The sequence below is a fragment of the Anabrus simplex genome, chromosome 2, assembly GCF_040414725.1.
Source record: "Anabrus simplex isolate iqAnaSimp1 chromosome 2, ASM4041472v1, whole genome shotgun sequence".
Lineage (NCBI taxonomy): Eukaryota > Metazoa > Arthropoda > Insecta > Orthoptera > Tettigoniidae > Anabrus > Anabrus simplex.
The window spans coordinates 606,053,469-606,072,009 of NC_090266.1; the positions used below are offsets into that span (position 1 = coordinate 606,053,469).

At 38.9% G+C, this 18,541-nt stretch overlaps 1 protein-coding gene across 2 annotated transcripts in view; it reads right to left on the minus strand.

The window, feature by feature from the left end:
• Stoml2 (stomatin like 2) overlaps positions 1-18,541 on the minus strand; it is a 119,104-nt gene that overhangs the window by 14,865 nt on the left and 85,698 nt on the right. Inside the window, exons 7-8 of one of the 2 annotated variants that reach the window (XM_067139234.2) lie at positions 11,312-11,427; positions 3,277-3,405 (exon numbers count right to left, since the gene is read on the minus strand). In XM_067139234.2, the coding sequence (XP_066995335.1) occupies positions 3,277-3,405; positions 11,312-11,427 (245 nt within the window). The remainder of the gene's footprint in view (positions 1-3,276; positions 3,406-11,311; positions 11,428-18,541) is intronic. The other variant, XM_068225825.1, reaches the window with a different exon arrangement.

Here is an 18,541-nt window from a genome sequence, read left to right on the forward strand (position 1 = left end):
ATTTCCTTTCACAAGTAGGCCAAAGGGTTAAATCATTCAATGTGTGGAATTCCTTTCACTGGCTAAAGAGCACTGCAAGGAACAATCTATCAAACAGCAAATACACTTTCAAGCACCACGTTCATTCTCTTTGTGTGTTGACCCTTGATCACAGCCGGTTATTCTTGACATTGGTGTTGAGTAGTAGTTCTGTTTAAAAGTACGGCAGCGATTTATTTTATTGTCTGGTAGCCATGGGTAGAAGCGAAGTGACGATCAAACAGCATGCCGAAAGTCACAAATCGGGACATCTTTATGTAAGCGATACAGATGGCCTATATTGATGTGCCGACTCTGCAATCAAAGACTTGAAGAATTAAAAAAAAAATGTTTTGCAGTCCTTCCTTTGCCTTGGCAGCACTTCTGTCCATTTGGGCCTCTACGAACATTGTCGATGTACAGTTGTTTTTAGCAACATAATTGTAACTGATAAGCGGCCTCAAATGAAGGAGGACACCTTTTAAGCAATTGGCATGTTGTACTTTAATCATCATTGGAATTCCTCTTCCTTGTAGGTGTGTTGTACTGTGATAAATAAATACGTTCAGAATAGTATTTTTCACTTTGAAATTGTTTGTAAATTTAAAAATAAGCCTATTCCTGTGTGTGCGTTAATACTTCTTGCAGTCTTATGTTGATGTTTGTTTTATTTTCCATAGTGAATTCAAAACTGCATGCCGAGCAATGTGTGATTAAACAGTATGATTTTACTCCCAACTGTTGTGTGTGCAGTTTAGCAAATTATGCCTATTTTTAACTAATTTGCTACAAAACGCTAAATTTGAGAAATTTAGATGCTACAAAACGCTAAATTTGAAAATCAAAACGCTAAATCCCTGATTTTTAAATGCTATAAACCACGAACTCTACACATCGTATAACTTTGCGATAGGCCAAATCAATTATGCAGAGATACACGGGAATACGGCATAGGGATGTAAGTTTTCAGTGTCGGAATGCAATGTGCGAGACTGGTGGAAACAGAAAAACACACTTCAAGCTACCAACAGGTGTCAAAGTGTTTCGTGGCTCGAAAACTGGAAAGTTTCTGAAAGGAGATGAGGAACTTCTGGAAGGCGAGATAACATCGTGTAATGATGGACAAGCAGTTTTTCATGAAATGCTATATTTTAAAGGACGTGAAATAGCTGCAGCACATGAGATTAGCATCCCAAATTTTATGATAATTCAAGGTTGGAGAGTGAAAAGTTTACGAGGAAAAATAATCTATCTCTGCAAGAAAGTAATTGTACCACAGAATGCAGAAAATATTTCAATCAAAATAAAATTGACTTTCACTGCTTTGTGATATGGACCGTCATTAGAACAATCAATACGAGAGGCAAAACCAGCGTTACTGAATGAAAAAACAGAAGTGAGAAACAGAGATAATTCAGTAAGAACTCATGGCAAAAAACTTTCATCGTAAGTGATTGTAAAATGAAAAATCATGCCAAAAGTAAAATTTCTGCAAGGGATTCAAGTTTGTATAAAAGGGAAAGGGTGGATGATGATATCGCTTGTACATGATTGGATGTGAATTGCTTGAGGAAATCTACCTGGAGCTCTCCTCCTCTTGCTGGACAGCTTCCATGGCCACTTGAAGGACGATACTAAAAAGTTACTGGGAATTATGAAAACTGATTTGGTAGCGATTCTGTAACAGACTCACCATGTCCGCCAATTATTGCCGTACTTTCTTTACATCACCTCATTTTGAACACTAGCAGCTATCACCACCATCCTTCTTTGCCGGCTGATGGATCACTGAACCTCGTGGTCATACGTCAAGAGTCGGCTGACGTCATTCCTATCAGCTTTGCCTCACGCCTCGAATGTTTCAGTATCTTCGATTTTATTCTGTGCTGTGTGTGACATAACCTCCCCTTGTGTCCCTTCCCCCCTCTGACTTGACAATATATACTGCCTCATACGGCCTTCTCATAAAGACACATTTCTACTGTTTGGGGAGACGACGACGACATTGAGAGAAGATCGTCTTCATTATGTTGCTATAAATTTCAAATCAAGTCAGGACTTCATACGAGCATGCACCACGAGTTAGTGTACACTAACTAGAACTTCTACTTTTACAACGTGATGTCTTTGAACTGTGTTTGAACTCTATTCTGGAATTGATATGTCAGCCAATGGATTCTGAATTCATGTAACCTACTATGCTATTCCAATGCTGTGGTTTTTGTGAAGCTGGACATAAATTTAGTCAATACTTCAGAACCCTTGTATTTCAAGGTTGTTCGTATAAATTTACTGTGAAGATGCGTTGTTTCGTTAAAGATAGTAGACTGGTCATTCTTCGTATCTGTGGACTGTTCTTCAAGTATTCTCTTAATCAGACTTCGTCTACTCAGTGTTTTCTAGTTAGCCTATGTCATCGAAATGGATTTATAAATTTAATTTGAGAATATTCTGGAGTCTCTGTCATTTTTTCCTAGCATTCAATTCTTCACCTGTGTTTCCTTAAAATGTTGTATTCTCTAGCTTTGTTCAAACTTGGTTGGGAAAGATCATTTCTATGTATTTCAGTCTGTACTTGACAAAAACTCCTCATATGATATGTAACCTATGAAATACTGTCATGCTTTGTAATTTCGTAAAAGGATTCCTATCGTTTGTCATGATCAGAAATGTAACGTTCTATACTTTTGCTTGTATCTCAATACATTTATTTGTTAAACTGATTTTCTTTGACATTCTCGCAAACCCTCTTATCTCCTTGTAATTTCTGTCTGTACCATCCACAGATCTCCTCTAGTTGCCCTGCGTTTGGTGATTGTTTTGTTATTATGCTTCCACTGCGAACCCACTCTGCTACTAATATTCTCCATGATTTCTTATCCTATTACTCATCATTAAACCATATACGCCACAATTCCTCGTATTGATTCCTGTAAGTCAACCTTTGGATAAGTTCTTAAGGAAAAAAAAAAAAAAACAGAGTAAAGAGTGAGGAAATTAAATGGGGGACTGACACACTAGTAAATATGGCAACTATTTTTACAGTATAAAGAGATGCCAAAATGCCAGAATTTTGTCCTGCAGGAATTCTTTTAAATGGCAGTAAATCTACTGACATTAGGCTAGTTTATTTGAGAACCTACAAATACTCTTGGACAGGGTCGGGACTGAACACACCAACTTGGGATTGAAAGGCCAGTACTCTACGATCTGTGCTACTCAGCCTGGTCATTAACAGGATAAATAAAATTTACAAACCTGGGAAACTGAATTGGTGACATCTCCAACGTTCTTAGGAATAATAATGGTACTCCCCTCCTTTGCGAGTTTCTCAAATGCACGAATGTACTGCTGTGCAACACTGAAGGAAGCAGCATTAACTCCATCCTGAAAAAGAAACCAATTCATTAAGATAATGTAGAACTCTCCAGTCAGAATTACAATTTCAAATCAATGTATAGCACAGAATTTACTTTCCTAAATTATAGTTTCAAAATGTTTTTGATCATTTCATGATTATCATTAAACAAAATATTTACAGAGAGCAGCAACAAGGTCATTCAAATATTGCATCAATAAGCTATTCCTTTAGCTGATTTTGTTCTTTGTGCACAATGAACAGTGATATTACAATATGTTTTAGTGCTTAATTTCCTTATATAGTTTCTCTTATCTGGATGAAGCTGTGTTAAGCTATATTAAGGTAATGGTTCCTTTCAATTAGCCTCTTTCTCTCTACAACTCCTCTCTTAAATATGCTTTCCAAAATAAAGGTCTTCTTCGACCTCCCCTTCCATTAATCAGTAATATCACATCATAGGTTATCATCAATGGATAACTCAGGAGATACCAGACCTGACTGATGAACGACAAAAGTACACCTGAGCACAGAAATGGTGTCCCGATATAAACAAAGCATTGTATCCCCCTACCTCCTCGCGTAACGCATTGCTACAGGGAGACAGTCCGCTACAAGGCTGTTGTGATTGAAATGGGCACTGTGGAGGATGTACAGCAATACACACACTATGCCTTCAGCACTACCCGTTCATTCCCTTCCCCTTCTTTTCGGTACTGAAGTGGCCTTCAACACTACCCCTTCACTCACTCTCCTCCTTTCCAGTACTGGAGTGGGGTAATGCTGATTGTTTACGTCGGGACACCATTTCTGTGCTTGCATGTACAAGGATGCAAAAAAAAAAAAAAAAAAAAAATAGGGGGGGCGGGAGGCAGAAAAGAATACAGGCGATTAAAGATTGAAGTGGATATAAAGTGCAGGACAGATAAGGAGAATGGCTGAAAGGGAAGTGCAAGGATGTTGAAGGTTGTATGGTTCTAGGAAAAATGGATGCTGCATACAGTGAAATCAAGGAAACCATTGGAGAAAGGAAATCTAGGTGTATGAATATTAAGAGCTCAGACAGAACACCACTTCTACGGAAAGAAGACAAGGCAGCAAGATGGCAGGAACATATCCAGCAGTTGTATCAAGGTAAAGAAGAACATGATATGGTTCTGGAACAAGAAAAGGCTGTTGATGCTGATAAAATGGGAGACCCAATTTTGAGGCCAGAATTCAACAGAGCTTTGAGAGACCTAAATAAGAACAAGGCACCTGGAGTTGATGACATATCCTCAGAAATACCGACTGCCTCAGGAGAAACCAGTATGATGAGCTTATACTATTTAGTGTGTAAGATGTATAATAGAGGAGAAAAGCCATCCAATTTTTGGCACAATGTTGTTATACCTATTCCCAAGAAAGCCAGTGTGGGCAAGTGTGATAACCATTAGTTTAGTATCTAAAGCCTGCAAAATTATAACTGGTATTATTTACAGAAGAATGTAAAGACAAATTCAAAATGAATTAGGAGAAGATCAATTTGGCTTCAGAAGAAATATAGGAACATGTGAAGCAATCCTGACTTTACGCCTGATCTTAGAGGACCGAATTAAGAAAGAGAAGCCCACGTACATGGCATTTGTAGATCTAGAAAAGACATTCAATGATGTTGATTGGACAAAGCTATTTCAGATTCTGAAGGGGATTGGGATCAGATACTGAGAAAGAAGAATTGTCTACAATCTGTATAAAAGTCAATCTGCAGTGATAAGAATCAAGGGCTTTGAAAAAATAAAAAATAAAGCAGCAATCCAGAAAGGAATGAGGCAAGGCTATAGTTTGCCCCCTTCTTTTTCAATGATTATATACCACAGGCGGTAAAGGAAATCAAAGACCAATATGGAAATGGAATCACAATCCAAGGAGAGAAAATCAAAATCCTGAGATTTGGCAATGATGTTACTTTATCTGAGTATGCAGAAGATCTGGAGAAATCTGAATGGTATGGACAGAGTCTTGGGGAAGGAGTACAAGATGAAAATAAATACATCCAAAAAAATAAATAAAAATAATGGAGCACAGTTGAACAAGTATTAGAGTAGGAAATGAAGTCTTGGGTAGTAATATAACTAATGATTGCAGAAGTACGGACGACAAAAAATGCAAATTAGCACAAGCAAGGAAAGCCTTTGTTAGGAAGAGAAATCTGCTCACTTTGAACATTGATATAGGAACTAGAAATATGTTTTTGAAGATTTTTGTTTGGAGCATGGCACTGTCTGGAAGTGAAAGATGGACGATAACTAGCTCAGAAAGAAGGAGAATAGAAGCTTCTGAAATGTGGTATCACAGAAGAATGCTGAAGGTGAGACTGGCAGATCGAATCATGAATGAATAGAGACTGAATGGAATTTGTGAGAGGAGATCGATTTGACTAAATTTGACGAGAAGAAGAGATAGAAGGATAGGACCCATTTGAAGTCATCCGGGACTTGTTCAATTAGTTTTTGAGGGAAGTATAGGCGGTAAGAATGGTAGGGGTAGATGACAAGCAGATCAGAGCAGATGTAGGACGTAGCAGTTACGTAGAAATGAAAAGGTTAACACAAAATAAGATGGCATGGAGAACAGCATCAAACCAGTCTATGGACTGATTATTCAAACAACAACACATGGTGATTTAGAAGACCTACAACTTGGTCAAACTACTGCTAAGGTTTGGGCAATAGCCATCAAGAATTCAAAAACGTGCTGCAATCACTGTGGGCACAAAAAAAACCTGGTGGTTGTTTCATCAACAAGGACCACTACGTGGCTGTCTACAATCAGCTGGACACACCAGAGGGTGCAAAAAGATTTATCAGTTAGCAAAGTATCACCATCGCTCTGCACAGGATATCATGCACATCATGGCCATAAAGGATGAAAACCAGATATTACTGTGAAGTCCAGCTGAGATCCTTAGAAATTGGAAGAGGCATTTTGAGACCACCTGCAATGAAGAATTTCCACATCCACCAATACCAACAGTAGAACCTGTGCTTGGATCAGCTCTAACTATCACTGCTGAAGATGTTGCCACATCTATCAACAAAATGAAAAAATGAAAAGGTGAGCAGACCAGATGATCTTCCAGCTGAAGTGTGGAAGCTGCTGGGACCTGTGGGAGTTAAGTTTCTGGCAGAGATGTTCAACGTAGTCTGATTAATATGAAGCCCCTGCCATCTTACTAACATTACAGTTCCAATAAGGAAGGGGGCCTAAGACAAGGCTCTCCCTACCTATGGGTAAATACGCTACTGTTTTCCAGGCTGAAGTATACACAATACTGGCCTGTGCTGTATATATATGGAACATGCCTGGACACAGAAGATGCATCACTATTTGCAGCGATAGCCAGACAGCGTTAGAAGCACTATGTGCAGTTAAAACAACATCAAAAATGGTATGGGAGTGCCAAAGGATGTTAGATCAGCTATGTGAACTTAGCTCAGTTACCCTATTATGGGTCCCTGGGCACACAGGTATCAGTGGAAATGAAGAAGCTGACAAACTAGTGAAACAAGGCTCAAAAGGTCCTTTCATAGGACCAGAGCCCTTCCTGGGAGTGTCACTCTGAAGCGTGAAACTGGTAATATTCCAGTGGACAAACCAGTCCCACTTAGACATTTGGAAGAGGTTAACTATAGCAAGGCAGGCACGTGAACTTATCAAAGGGCCTATCCAAAGTTATAAAAAGGTCCTGATAAATTTGAATAGGACCAGAATGCGAATGGTAGTTGGACTGTTGACAGGCCACAATACCTTACAGAGACACCTACACATCATGAAAATCAGTCAGGATCCGATGTGTAGAAGATGCGGTAGGGAGGAGGAGACCTCCGCGCATGTGTTATGTCAGTGCGAGGCTCTTGCAAGCACTAGTCATCGATACCTTGGCTCACATTTCGTGAGCCTGGAAGACATCAGGAATGCCAACATCCGGACACTGGTATCCTTTATAGGAGCACTAGGGCTGGACTAGGCAAACCCGTTTAAGGGACACAAAGGGTCTTGACAGACCTATGTGTGGAGCCCTGCGAAGGCAGGGTTCACCCATTCTTTATCTATCTATCTATCTATCTATCTATCTATCTATCTATCTATCTATCTATCTATCTATCTATCTATCTATCTATCTATCTATCTATCTATCTATCTATCTATCCAATAAGGAAAGGTAAAGGTGATGTCAAAGACTGCTTTAGTTGCAGACCCATCTGCCTGCTCTACCACACTATGAAGATTTTTGAAGAAGTACTGGGTGCATATCTTTGCTATACTGTTGATGTCACTCCGAACAAATATGGTTTTGTAAAAGGTAGAGGAATGGTCGATGCCAAATATGCTGCACGCTCCTAATGAAATGCCATCATGACAAACGGAAAGCACTCCACATGGTATTCCTGGATCTTGAAAAGGTATTTGACAAAGTACCACATGATTTTATTTGGCACACCCATCTGCACAGTGTACCAGAAGTTTATGTTTGATGCATCCAGCTCCTGTATCGGGATGTCACCAGCAATGTCCAATGTGCTGCAGGAATCTCTGTACCATTTAATAATGAAGTTACAGTGCACCAGGCATGAGCTTTATCTCCGCATTTGATCATCCTATGTCTGGATACCATTACTGCAGAGTTGTGGACACAACATCCTTGGACTTGGTTTATGCCGATGATATCATAGTCTCCTGCAAATCTTGGCAAGAACTACAACAGCTAATCCAATACCAAAGAAGTCACTTGGATAAATTACGACTGTGAAATAACGTCAAGAAAATTGAGTACCTGGGAGTATAAGGAGTAAAGAAATGGGTCCATTATCATCAGTGGCATTGATCTTCCTGAAAAAAATCATTTTCAGATTGAAGACTGTTTCTGCAAAACTCAGCAACTACAAGAAGTAAAATTTTAAGGAAACACATTTTATTAATTATCGTCCATAAGAAAAATTATTAATATATAATTTACTTATAATAGAACATTAAGACAACAGTTATTACTCTAATGCACTTTTCAAAATAATTATTAACAGTAAAAAAAAAATAGGGTTGAAAATTGTACCACTGGGACTTTTAAAAATACAGTTACATGGTTGCCAAATGTAAGAACAAAAAATACCCCATAAATACAAATAAAATCTGGAATAGTGTGCAGATGTTGAGTTTTGAAAATGTTTTCTTTCCTGCAGATGTGGAGTTTTGCAAAAACTCCAAACATTTGAAGCTCTGTTAAAGTGATGGATGTTCAGTTTAGCTAAATTCTGATTAGTCCAATCGATTCCTCTCTTATTGAAATGCACAACCTCATATATAACTCATTTTCAGAAATTTTGTAGTTGTTGAACTTTGCAAGAATTGTGATACACTCTCAGATGCAAAGAACTGAGTCAACTCAGCCTGGATGAAGTGGTACCAAGTTACAGGAGTACTTTTAGACTGAAAAATTCCATTGTACCTAAAATCAAAGATTTACAGAATGGTAATTTGTCCAGTAGCACTATATGGAGTGGAGTGCTGGCCAGTCATATAAAGACATGAAAACAACATCTCCATGTCATGGAAATGAGGATGCTTTGATGGCCTCTGGGACGCTCTAAATTGGGCCACGTAAGAAACCAGGATATTAATATTCTTTAAATCACTATAACAATGATTTATTACTGAACAGTATCTTCCTTGTTCAATACATTATGGTTAATGTAAATTTTAAAAACTTAAATTTCACGTCTGTCACATCTATACAGGTTTTGATCCTAAATGGATCATCTTCAGTAGATTGCCAAAATTGACAAACACACATTGTAGTTAAAAACATTTAAAATTGAAAACAGAAGATGTTATGAATGTTAAAATGTTCTTAAGAAAAAGTACAAGCTCTTATAAGGTCGTGTTAAAGTCCTCAGTGTGCACTGTTATCAATTTGACGTGATATCCTCACGATGTTTCGTTAGTTAAAAGACTGCTTATTGGACTAGGCTGTATCTGATTAATAATTGATATTTTGTGATTTGGTTTGCTGCCAATAAGGATTACCATAATTGCATGTGTCTCAGTGGTAAGATTGCCTGTAATTGGAAAGTTAAATTATATTGAATGCCAAAGAAATACGAAGTGTAGTCTCATGTCTTTGTGAGTAATGAAGTTTCAACTAACCTTCTTGGTCCAGTTGAACGATGTGTTTAAGTGCGTGGTTTTCTGCACACTAACCCGGTTTATGCTGTAGGCTCAAGGTCTTGAGGAGGAGAGGCAGGAGGGGAGGGGACTGAACTTGATGCAACTGGTAAAGGAACTGTAGGCAGAGCAGGTGAATTTATCATTGGTTGAGGGCGGGACCTTTCATTATAAGATGCAAGTCTACAAAGAAGAGGAATAACAGTTTCAAATAAAGAATTCAATTTATCATAAATTTTATTAAATTGGTCCAGGGTTAATATATTGATCAATGTGAATATGTATGTTCTCTAAGATATTGAGAAAGGGGCCTTTTTGTGCCAAACTAATAAACTTTAAATCTTGTTCGATTGATGTGTACTCATCATTGGATTCCTTCATATACATACTTATGGCTGAGAAACGTGATGATGATGATGATGCTTGTTGTTTTAAAGGGCCTAACATCGAAGGTCATCGGCCCCTGGCTGAGAAACGGTTATATCTATTAGCATTTAAGTGTTCTTGATATTATTATTATTATTATTATTATTATTATTATTAATGACATGTGAATTGAATAGTACCTCTGAATTGGTGCTCTTATTTCTATAAGCTATTATCTTTTGAAAGTGTTAAGTAATTTGATAAATATTATAACTAGTGAATGTGAAAGCGGCACAATTCTTGTCTGAGGTCAAATCCTCGATTAAGGTGGTGCTCGGTTTATTTTTATTATATATAAACTCTTTCTTATAACCGTTACTGTCAGCTATGGCCTATATGGTCCTAATTTTGTCTTCGAAATCTTTGTGAGATAAAGGGATCTTGAAAGCTCTATGTAACATGCTATTATACACCACAAGATTTATGCCGATAAGCATATCTTAGAGAACATACATATTCACATTCAGGGTTAGGAAAGGTTATTCCAGTGAGGCTCAACTTGTTGGATTCCAGCATGATATAGCCGATATTTTAGATTCAGGAGGTCAAAATGGTCTGTATCACTAGTGACATTTCCCAAGCTTTTGATGAGGTAGATTATGGGAGACTATCGACGAAAATGAGGGCTATTGGACTAGAGAAGAGTGGTTGAATGGGTGACTAAATTTCTAGAAAATTTAACTCGGAGATTTAGGGTAGGTGAATCATAATCTGATCCTGTAAAGATTAATAATGTTGTTGGATTTATGTCCCACTAACCATTTTTACGGTTTTCAGAGGAGCTGATATGCCAGAATTTGTCTCGCAGGAGTTCTTTCACATGCCAGTAAATCTACAAACATGAGGCACGCACATTTCAGCACCTTTAAATACCACCGGACTGAGAGAGGATGAAACTGCCAATTTGGTGTCAGAAGATGTAAAGATTAAGAGGGGGTCACACAGAACAGTATTATTGGACCTTTAATTATAATCACAGATAAGGCCTTGATGGAGGAAGGAAGGAAGGAAGGAAGGAAGGAAGGAAGGAAGGAAGGAAGGAAGGAAGGAATTTATCTACTCCCCATAAGACACTGGCCATACAGGGCATCACACTCTCAAATGTGGACTATACTATGCCCAAAATCCTAGTGGGTTATAAACTTAAGGTAATCTTTATTTTCTTTTCTCCTGTTTGTTAGTTATTCAAGAAACTAGAGCTATTAATACATGAGGGTCCAACACATGAGATGAAAGTCTTCTTAGAATTAGAAATTAAAAATCAATTATTGTATTGCAATAATTAAGAACAATAATTCCACTACATACCGAACTTCCAAGTGCATCAGCCACAACATCCAAGCTCTTTGCTCTCGCATTAGCAACTGTAAGAAGGGCTACTGCTTCTCCATTGGCTTTATTTATACATGCTTCTTTTTCAGCCTCTGAAACAAATACATTTCATATAAAATATGGAATATATGTACATATACTAGCAAGATACCCGTGCTTCGCTACGGTATTATACGGAAATTTATAATTGAATGCTTATCGTTTTATATATAATCCACCGAAATTTGTGATCTGACTCATTTTCTGAGAGAATCCGCCAAAATTCGAGATCCGACTCGTTTTCTAATAGATTAACTGCAAGTTTCCTCCCATTTTTCAATCTTTCTTTCCAGGAATCGATTTCGTACTTAGCGGGCTATGTCCAGGTATTCCACCCGGTCAGTTGGGTCCCTAAATCTTTGCCATCTTTCCCTATAAGCATTTTTAATATGGAACAAATCCTTGAAGAGATCCGGCGTGGTGTCGTCTTAGGTGCCTTGGCGGTACTGAACCCACGGCTGGACTGTAATCTCAGCTATTACCCGTCCAGGACGTGTTTCCAGCGCGGTCCGCACATTTGACGGCGGTTCAGAACATTATTATTATTATTATTATTATTATAGATGTTCTGGACCCCACAGCAAGATGCAAGACCGCTACTTGGCAGTAAATTACATCTGGTGCCATTGTCATTGTTGACAATGTGACCAGCACCACTGTCGCCCATAGGCAAGTGTGCGGGATTTCTGGCAATACGAATGACATACTTCCGTGCATTATTGACCTTATTATTGAAATGAACAATTTGACGGTCAATCTCATTCCTATCGTTTATTTCATATGTGTTTACATTTTTATTCATATGCCAGGAGAATCTACTGTAATCTAAGAACGTTCTCCGAAGGAAAAGATGGCTGTTGAAAACAAACCTAGGAAAGATTAAAAAAGATCGGGAGTGGGTTTAATCCGGCTGCCTTCAATGGTTTGTAATAAGGAAGCCTTAGCTATGGTGTGAGCCATGGGTAAATTCAGAGGCGGAGGGAAGGAAGTTCCATCACTACACCAATAAGGCAGCTCTCAAATGGTTGAATTCGGTCTCAGGCTCAAAATCTAAATTGATGCCATGCGCTTTGTTAATTGCAGAATTTGATTTTTATGTGTGCCACGTCCCCGGACCGACGAACATAGGAGAAGAGAGTTTATGTAGGCACCCGGTGATGGAACCTGAAATTAGGAGCACGACTGCTGAGACGGTTTCCACAAAATCACCAGATCGAACCCAATGAACCTGTCCTTATGATCATCACGAAGGAACTTGATCTGGAAGTAATCAAGAAATGGCAAGAACAAGACAAGCCCTGTAGGACCACGACGCAGTGGATTAGGAGACAGAACAGCGATAGTAGACTCGTCTTGAGGGAATTCAAGATGTGCTACAAGAATGTCCGGATTGACGCTGGACTCTTAATGTACAGATTGCACCTCTCTGACACTCCTGCAGTAGTTTTGAACCCTAGTGGCGACATCCTCGAGAAGTTCCACGAGAGTACTGAAGCCAGACAGCCAGGAGGTGAAGAGAGATATCAGTCCATCCGATGAAGATTCTTCTCGGTCAATATGCGGAGAGACATCCTGAACTATGTGAAACGGCGCTGCATCTGCGCCTGCACCAAGGCGAGCAACAGGAAGGCAGATTCCAGTCAGTGAGGAAGACGGCCGCAATACCCTTGGTAGGTCATAGCCTGGGAATTAACGGGTCCTTACTATAGAACACCACGACGGGACGCATCACCAGTCTTCTAAAGGATGAAGTATTCAGCTGCTACGGTTATCCATGGTGTATTCCGTTAGACAACAGGAGTCAATTCACGTCAAGGAAATGGCAGCAGATTATGACTGAACGGGATGTGAAGCACTGGACCACCACTACCTACAACCCGAGGGCCAATCCATCGGAAGGATGGAACAAGGAGCTAAAAAGCATTCTAAGGGTCCACCTAATAGACAAGGAACATTGACTGTGGGACAGTCAGATACGCAGTCACTCTCTGCCCTGCGACAATGCATGAACTGCGTCACCGGCTATTCCCTGGCGGAGCTGTTCCTTTGTCAACAGCTATACGGCACCGGGGATTGGGAAATTCGTCCACCACCCACTTCTGGTCAAGGTGACGCAGCTTTTTCCCTAGTAGAGTGGCAGCATAAGCAGCAGCAGGACATCGAGGAAAAGCAAGCTTTGGCCAAGAAGAGATCCCTTACTCAGGCCCAGGCTCAAGATGTCGAACAGACCCAGATCTTCCTACCAGGCCAATAAGAGCTGCGAAGTAATCACCCAGTCATTGATAAGACTGAAGGGTTTCACGCAGGTCTGGCACCTAAGTGGGTTGGTCCCGTAGAGGTGGACAAGGAGCTGGGCCATGGGGTCTACTTACTAAAGACCAACCCTCCCGTAAAGGTCCACGCATCGGAGTTGCGACGAGTCACCCAACCGCTGCGCATAGAGTAAGCCTGTACTGCCACGAATCTACCTGGAGGAGAGGCTACTAATGACAGCACAATCTGGCCATGAGGAGGAGAATACATCAACTACCACCGAGGATGAGGCTGGCAGCGAGGCAACACCGACCCTCAACACGGCACGATCTGGTCAAGAAGAGGAGAGTACATCCAGCGACGCCGAGAAAGAGAGAAGATATAATCTACGATCAAGGCAAAGTCGACGAGTGTGACAGACTGTAGTAATTGTTTCAAGTTATAGGGGGGGATACTGATGCAAAAGTAATGGACTAGTGTAACTTGGAAACAATTCTCTAACCCATGGGTAAATAATGAAAATATCAATCTTGACAAATTAATATTATTATTATTATTATTACTTGTGAGGTGTGGTTATGAAGTTGTTTACATCTATTAGTATTATTATTTACGTAGTTATGTGCGGACGATCGTATTATTTGTGAGGTTATGTCATGAAAGATCTGCTATATGTATATTAATATCAGTTTATTTAAGGTTAGAACATGTAATTAATAGTATATAACTTATTACTACCTGTATATATGATGTATAAATAAAATGCAATATTGTGCAACACAATGTAATATCCAGAACAACGTACCTTTGACACCAGAACTGTATAGAACATTCTCAAAATTACGAGAAAAAATGTTGTGTCATATTCTTCTAGAAGTCTGGCCAGGCAATGTATATAAAGAGGCAGTCTTGTGAATGAGAGTGAGTTGTTTTAACAAGACTTGTGTGGAAGTCATGTTAGACGAGTGTTTGAAGTCAAGTATGTGAATTTTGTTGGGTTGGTAGTTGACATGCAACTAATGCAGTCTTCATGTAGAAGATGTAAATATAATTTGTGAATAAAATAGTGTACACAATTGACAGCATCGCGTGTGTGCGTCTTTGTAGTTACATCACACATAAGATGTTTAATGTTAGTAATACTCTAGTAGCCGGCCCCGTAGTGTAGGGGTAGCATGCCTGCCTCTTACCCAGAGACCCCGGGTACGATTCCCGGCCAGGTCAGAGATTTTTACCTGGATCTGAGGGTTGGTTCGAGGTCCACTCTGCCTACGTTATTACAAATGAGGAGCTATATGACGGTGAGATAGCGGCCCCAGTCTAGAAAGCCAAGAATAACGGCCGAGAGGATTTGTCGTGCTGACAGCATGACACCTCGTAATCTACAGGCCTTTGGGCTGAGCAGCGGTCGCTAGGTAGGCCAAGGCCCTTCAAGGACTGTAGTGCCATGAGGGGGGAGGGAGGTTGGAATACTCTAGTACTTGGTACTGTCCCAATCAAATCTGGCCTATAATGAATATTTTATTATAAGTGGTAAATGAATGGTATCATTCTTTCATTGAGTGTAATATGTTACAAGTTTATTCTGACCCAGTCATGTCTTTGCGCAGAGAACCGGCTTGAACAGGTAGGGTGGACAGTGTATTGATTTTTCAATCGACCAGGTCGTCGTAGTCATGTGACCAGCCAGGAATTTCTCAAGGCCGCACTAATTGATGGCATGTGGCAAATGTTCTTGAAGTAGTACTCTCTCGAACTATGAGAACTTATCAGGTGAAAGTACGATGTCCAATTACGAGGCAATGTAAGGCCACACCTCAAAGTGTAAATGGGTAAATACCTGTGCTTTGGGAATAAACGCTCTCTGATATTTCGACGTGCTTCTCTGCTACTTCGACGTTCTCCGAGTGAAGCAGATTTTCGAGGACAAATTACGTATTATTCTACGATAATTTCCACGTGGTTGTGTGTGTGATCACATTCTAAAATATGTGTGTCAGTTTCAGCTCTCATCGAGGCAAGAGAGAAGAGGACCTTTACATACTTAATTATCTCTGCCGGGATGTCTCGCCTATCTTCTGGAAGAGCGATCTACGTGAATTTGGAAATGGACTTTGCTGTCAACATGCAGTGTTAAAAATGTAGGCACCATCTGACATACGGGAGATAACGACTGGACGCAGATTACCATGTAAGCAGATCACCATGTGAGCAGATTCCTTCATCGACGGCGAGGTTCAATTTCATCCAAAATTTAAGTACCTTTTAATAATAATTTCTATATTCATCTTTGTAGGAGTAGTACGATCCTATTTATTGATGATAGTATTTCTGTCAGATTAGAGCCTTTTGGCAATATTTCCATTCTTTTTTCTCAAGGGGTAATGGTAGTCTTGTTACATTGTGTGTGAATGATTTGTTGGACTCTATTAGCGAAGTTAGTCAGTGAATGTCTTCTAATATTGTTTTAAATGTTCCTCCGAATGCTTAGAATGCTATTTAAAAATCCTAGACCCCTCCGATAAAATATAATTTTATGTGTTAATTTCAAATGTGTGAACTCGTGAGAGACAAATTATGTAGTATCTGATATGTTAAATTTCAGAGTATATTTCACCTTACCCGGTCTCGAAAGCCCAGAAATACGGCCAAGAGGATACGTCATGCTGACCACACGGCCCCTCCTAATCTGCAGGCCAAAGCCCTTTCGAGGGCGTTAAGTGCCAAAGGGGTATATTTCACATTATGCATTTCAATGGATTTATGCAAGGCAGTGTCATCAGTTTCAGTGACAAATTCAGATTTTTGGCAGAATTAACAATCGGCAATAATAATAATAATAATAATAATAATAATAATAATAATAATAATAATAATAATAATAATAATAATAATAATAATAATAAAGTTGAAGGCTGGGTTAAACTGAAATTTAATGGTCATGAATGGTAAATGTTATTTGCTGTTATTGTGTTATGTTTGATGTGTGCTCTATTAGTGGATTATGAGTCTGGAATACGGCAGATCCTGAGGGATTAATTGTGTAATTTTATTTGGTGAAGCATGTCTAAAGAACCATGCTTTCTGTGAATTTTGGAGCACGTGTTAAATAATTTGGATGAGATTTAGGAGTAATAATATTTTTTTGGTGACCCATGAACCATATGTCCGATGATATTAACGTTTGACCAATAGTTATGTGCGTGTTATTTGTCGACCAATTCTTCTGAATATTGAATCACTGATTTTCTAGATGATCAACATTGTGATAACTCTGCAATTATTCTTTCCAAGTGATTGCCCAGATTCAATCACATTTCTATGACTGTCGGGTACTATGATTTATCAGATACAGTCATCTGAATATTCCATTGATAGGAAAATAAAAATCAAAACTTAAATTTAAACTCCAGAATCCGGTTGTAAAATATGTAAATAATAATTGTGTGTCATTTGTGTGAGTGTGGAATGAGTGCAGTAGTTTGTGATATTTTTCTGTGATTTATTGAAATGTGGTTCTGACCTGGCCACGCGTTCATCATGTTGGGCCCAGGTTACTTCAGCGTTGTTTGTGATGACTTTTGATAGGATTAATACCTTTAGTAAATTTTATTTGAATTTTACATTAAGTTGACATTAACGTACCAGTCAAAAATGAATAGGTGCGTATTATTTCAAAACCGTATGAGCAAAGTACCAAAATTAGAAATCTTGTAAAATTTATTTTCAAGGCGTCGAGTAACAAAAATTAATTAATGTTAATGTTATACATTGTCCAAAGCAGTTTAGAAGGATTTTCTTGGAAATAATAATTCTTGTTAACGTAATTAATCTTGTAAGGTCTTGAATAGACATGATTAAGTAAAATTACGTTAATGGAAATATTTTCAAGAACGTAGTTCCATGGAATTCACACCAGAAAGTCGAAATAATATTAATAGAATTTATATTTCTAATAATATTTGCAAAGTTGAATGACGCCATTATCAATTATTTTTTTCATTAAATTAGAATTTACGAATTTTCTTGTGTAAAGGTAAATGATATTGCGATAGCCTAGGATAGTTTAAGATAACATGGGATAGCTTATTGTTGTTAAATTTTCTAATTTGCTGATAATCCAACCAGTGTGGGCTAATTGTTATTTTATTTACATTGCAGTAAAATGCAGGCTTTGTTATGGTTGGAGAAGAAAGTTGTTGTGTATCAGACAACCTTTGGAGAAGAAATCAGAACCAATATCAGCAAGATTAAATTATTAAATTTTGTTATTTGTGTTATGTGCCTTTGCCGGCAAGATGTAGTGTTTACAGAGCACTATGTCTTCTGGTATGGGCTAGAATAAATTTGTTACTTTCATTGACCTGTCTCAGTCTTATTCTTGGCTTTGACAATATGAAAGTGGCTAGGTATGAGTGATGTTAGTAATGCCATTCCTTATGCAGCCAGTCCCTGCTATGAATGGTGTGAAAATGTCGTTCATAGGGCTGGTTGGTACATGCATTTCAGAGGGCCTGGCAGACTGGTATGCAATAGCAACTTCTAGCCCAGTGAGGAAAGCAACGGGAAACTACCTCAATCCTTATTTCCCTAGTATGCCTCTTCAGTGACACCTAGGCAATCTATGACAGCCAATGGTGGACCTGTTGAGGATCCAACCAGCTTTCAGGCTGAATAATGTCAAATCTATTGTTTTAAGTGTTTCTTTTTCAACTGTCGTCAGTCCTTAAATCTTACCCGCCCTTTTAAAATAAGCAAAGCCTGACAGCGAACGGTCCACGTTTGGGACTCTCGCTCTCTGGCTGAGCCGACTGGGACTAAAGGGAGCACTACCTATCCCTAAAATTTACATGTCATATTTTATCGCTTTTAGGTCATATTTAGTTAGGATTTAGGGCGTATTTGCTTGCATAT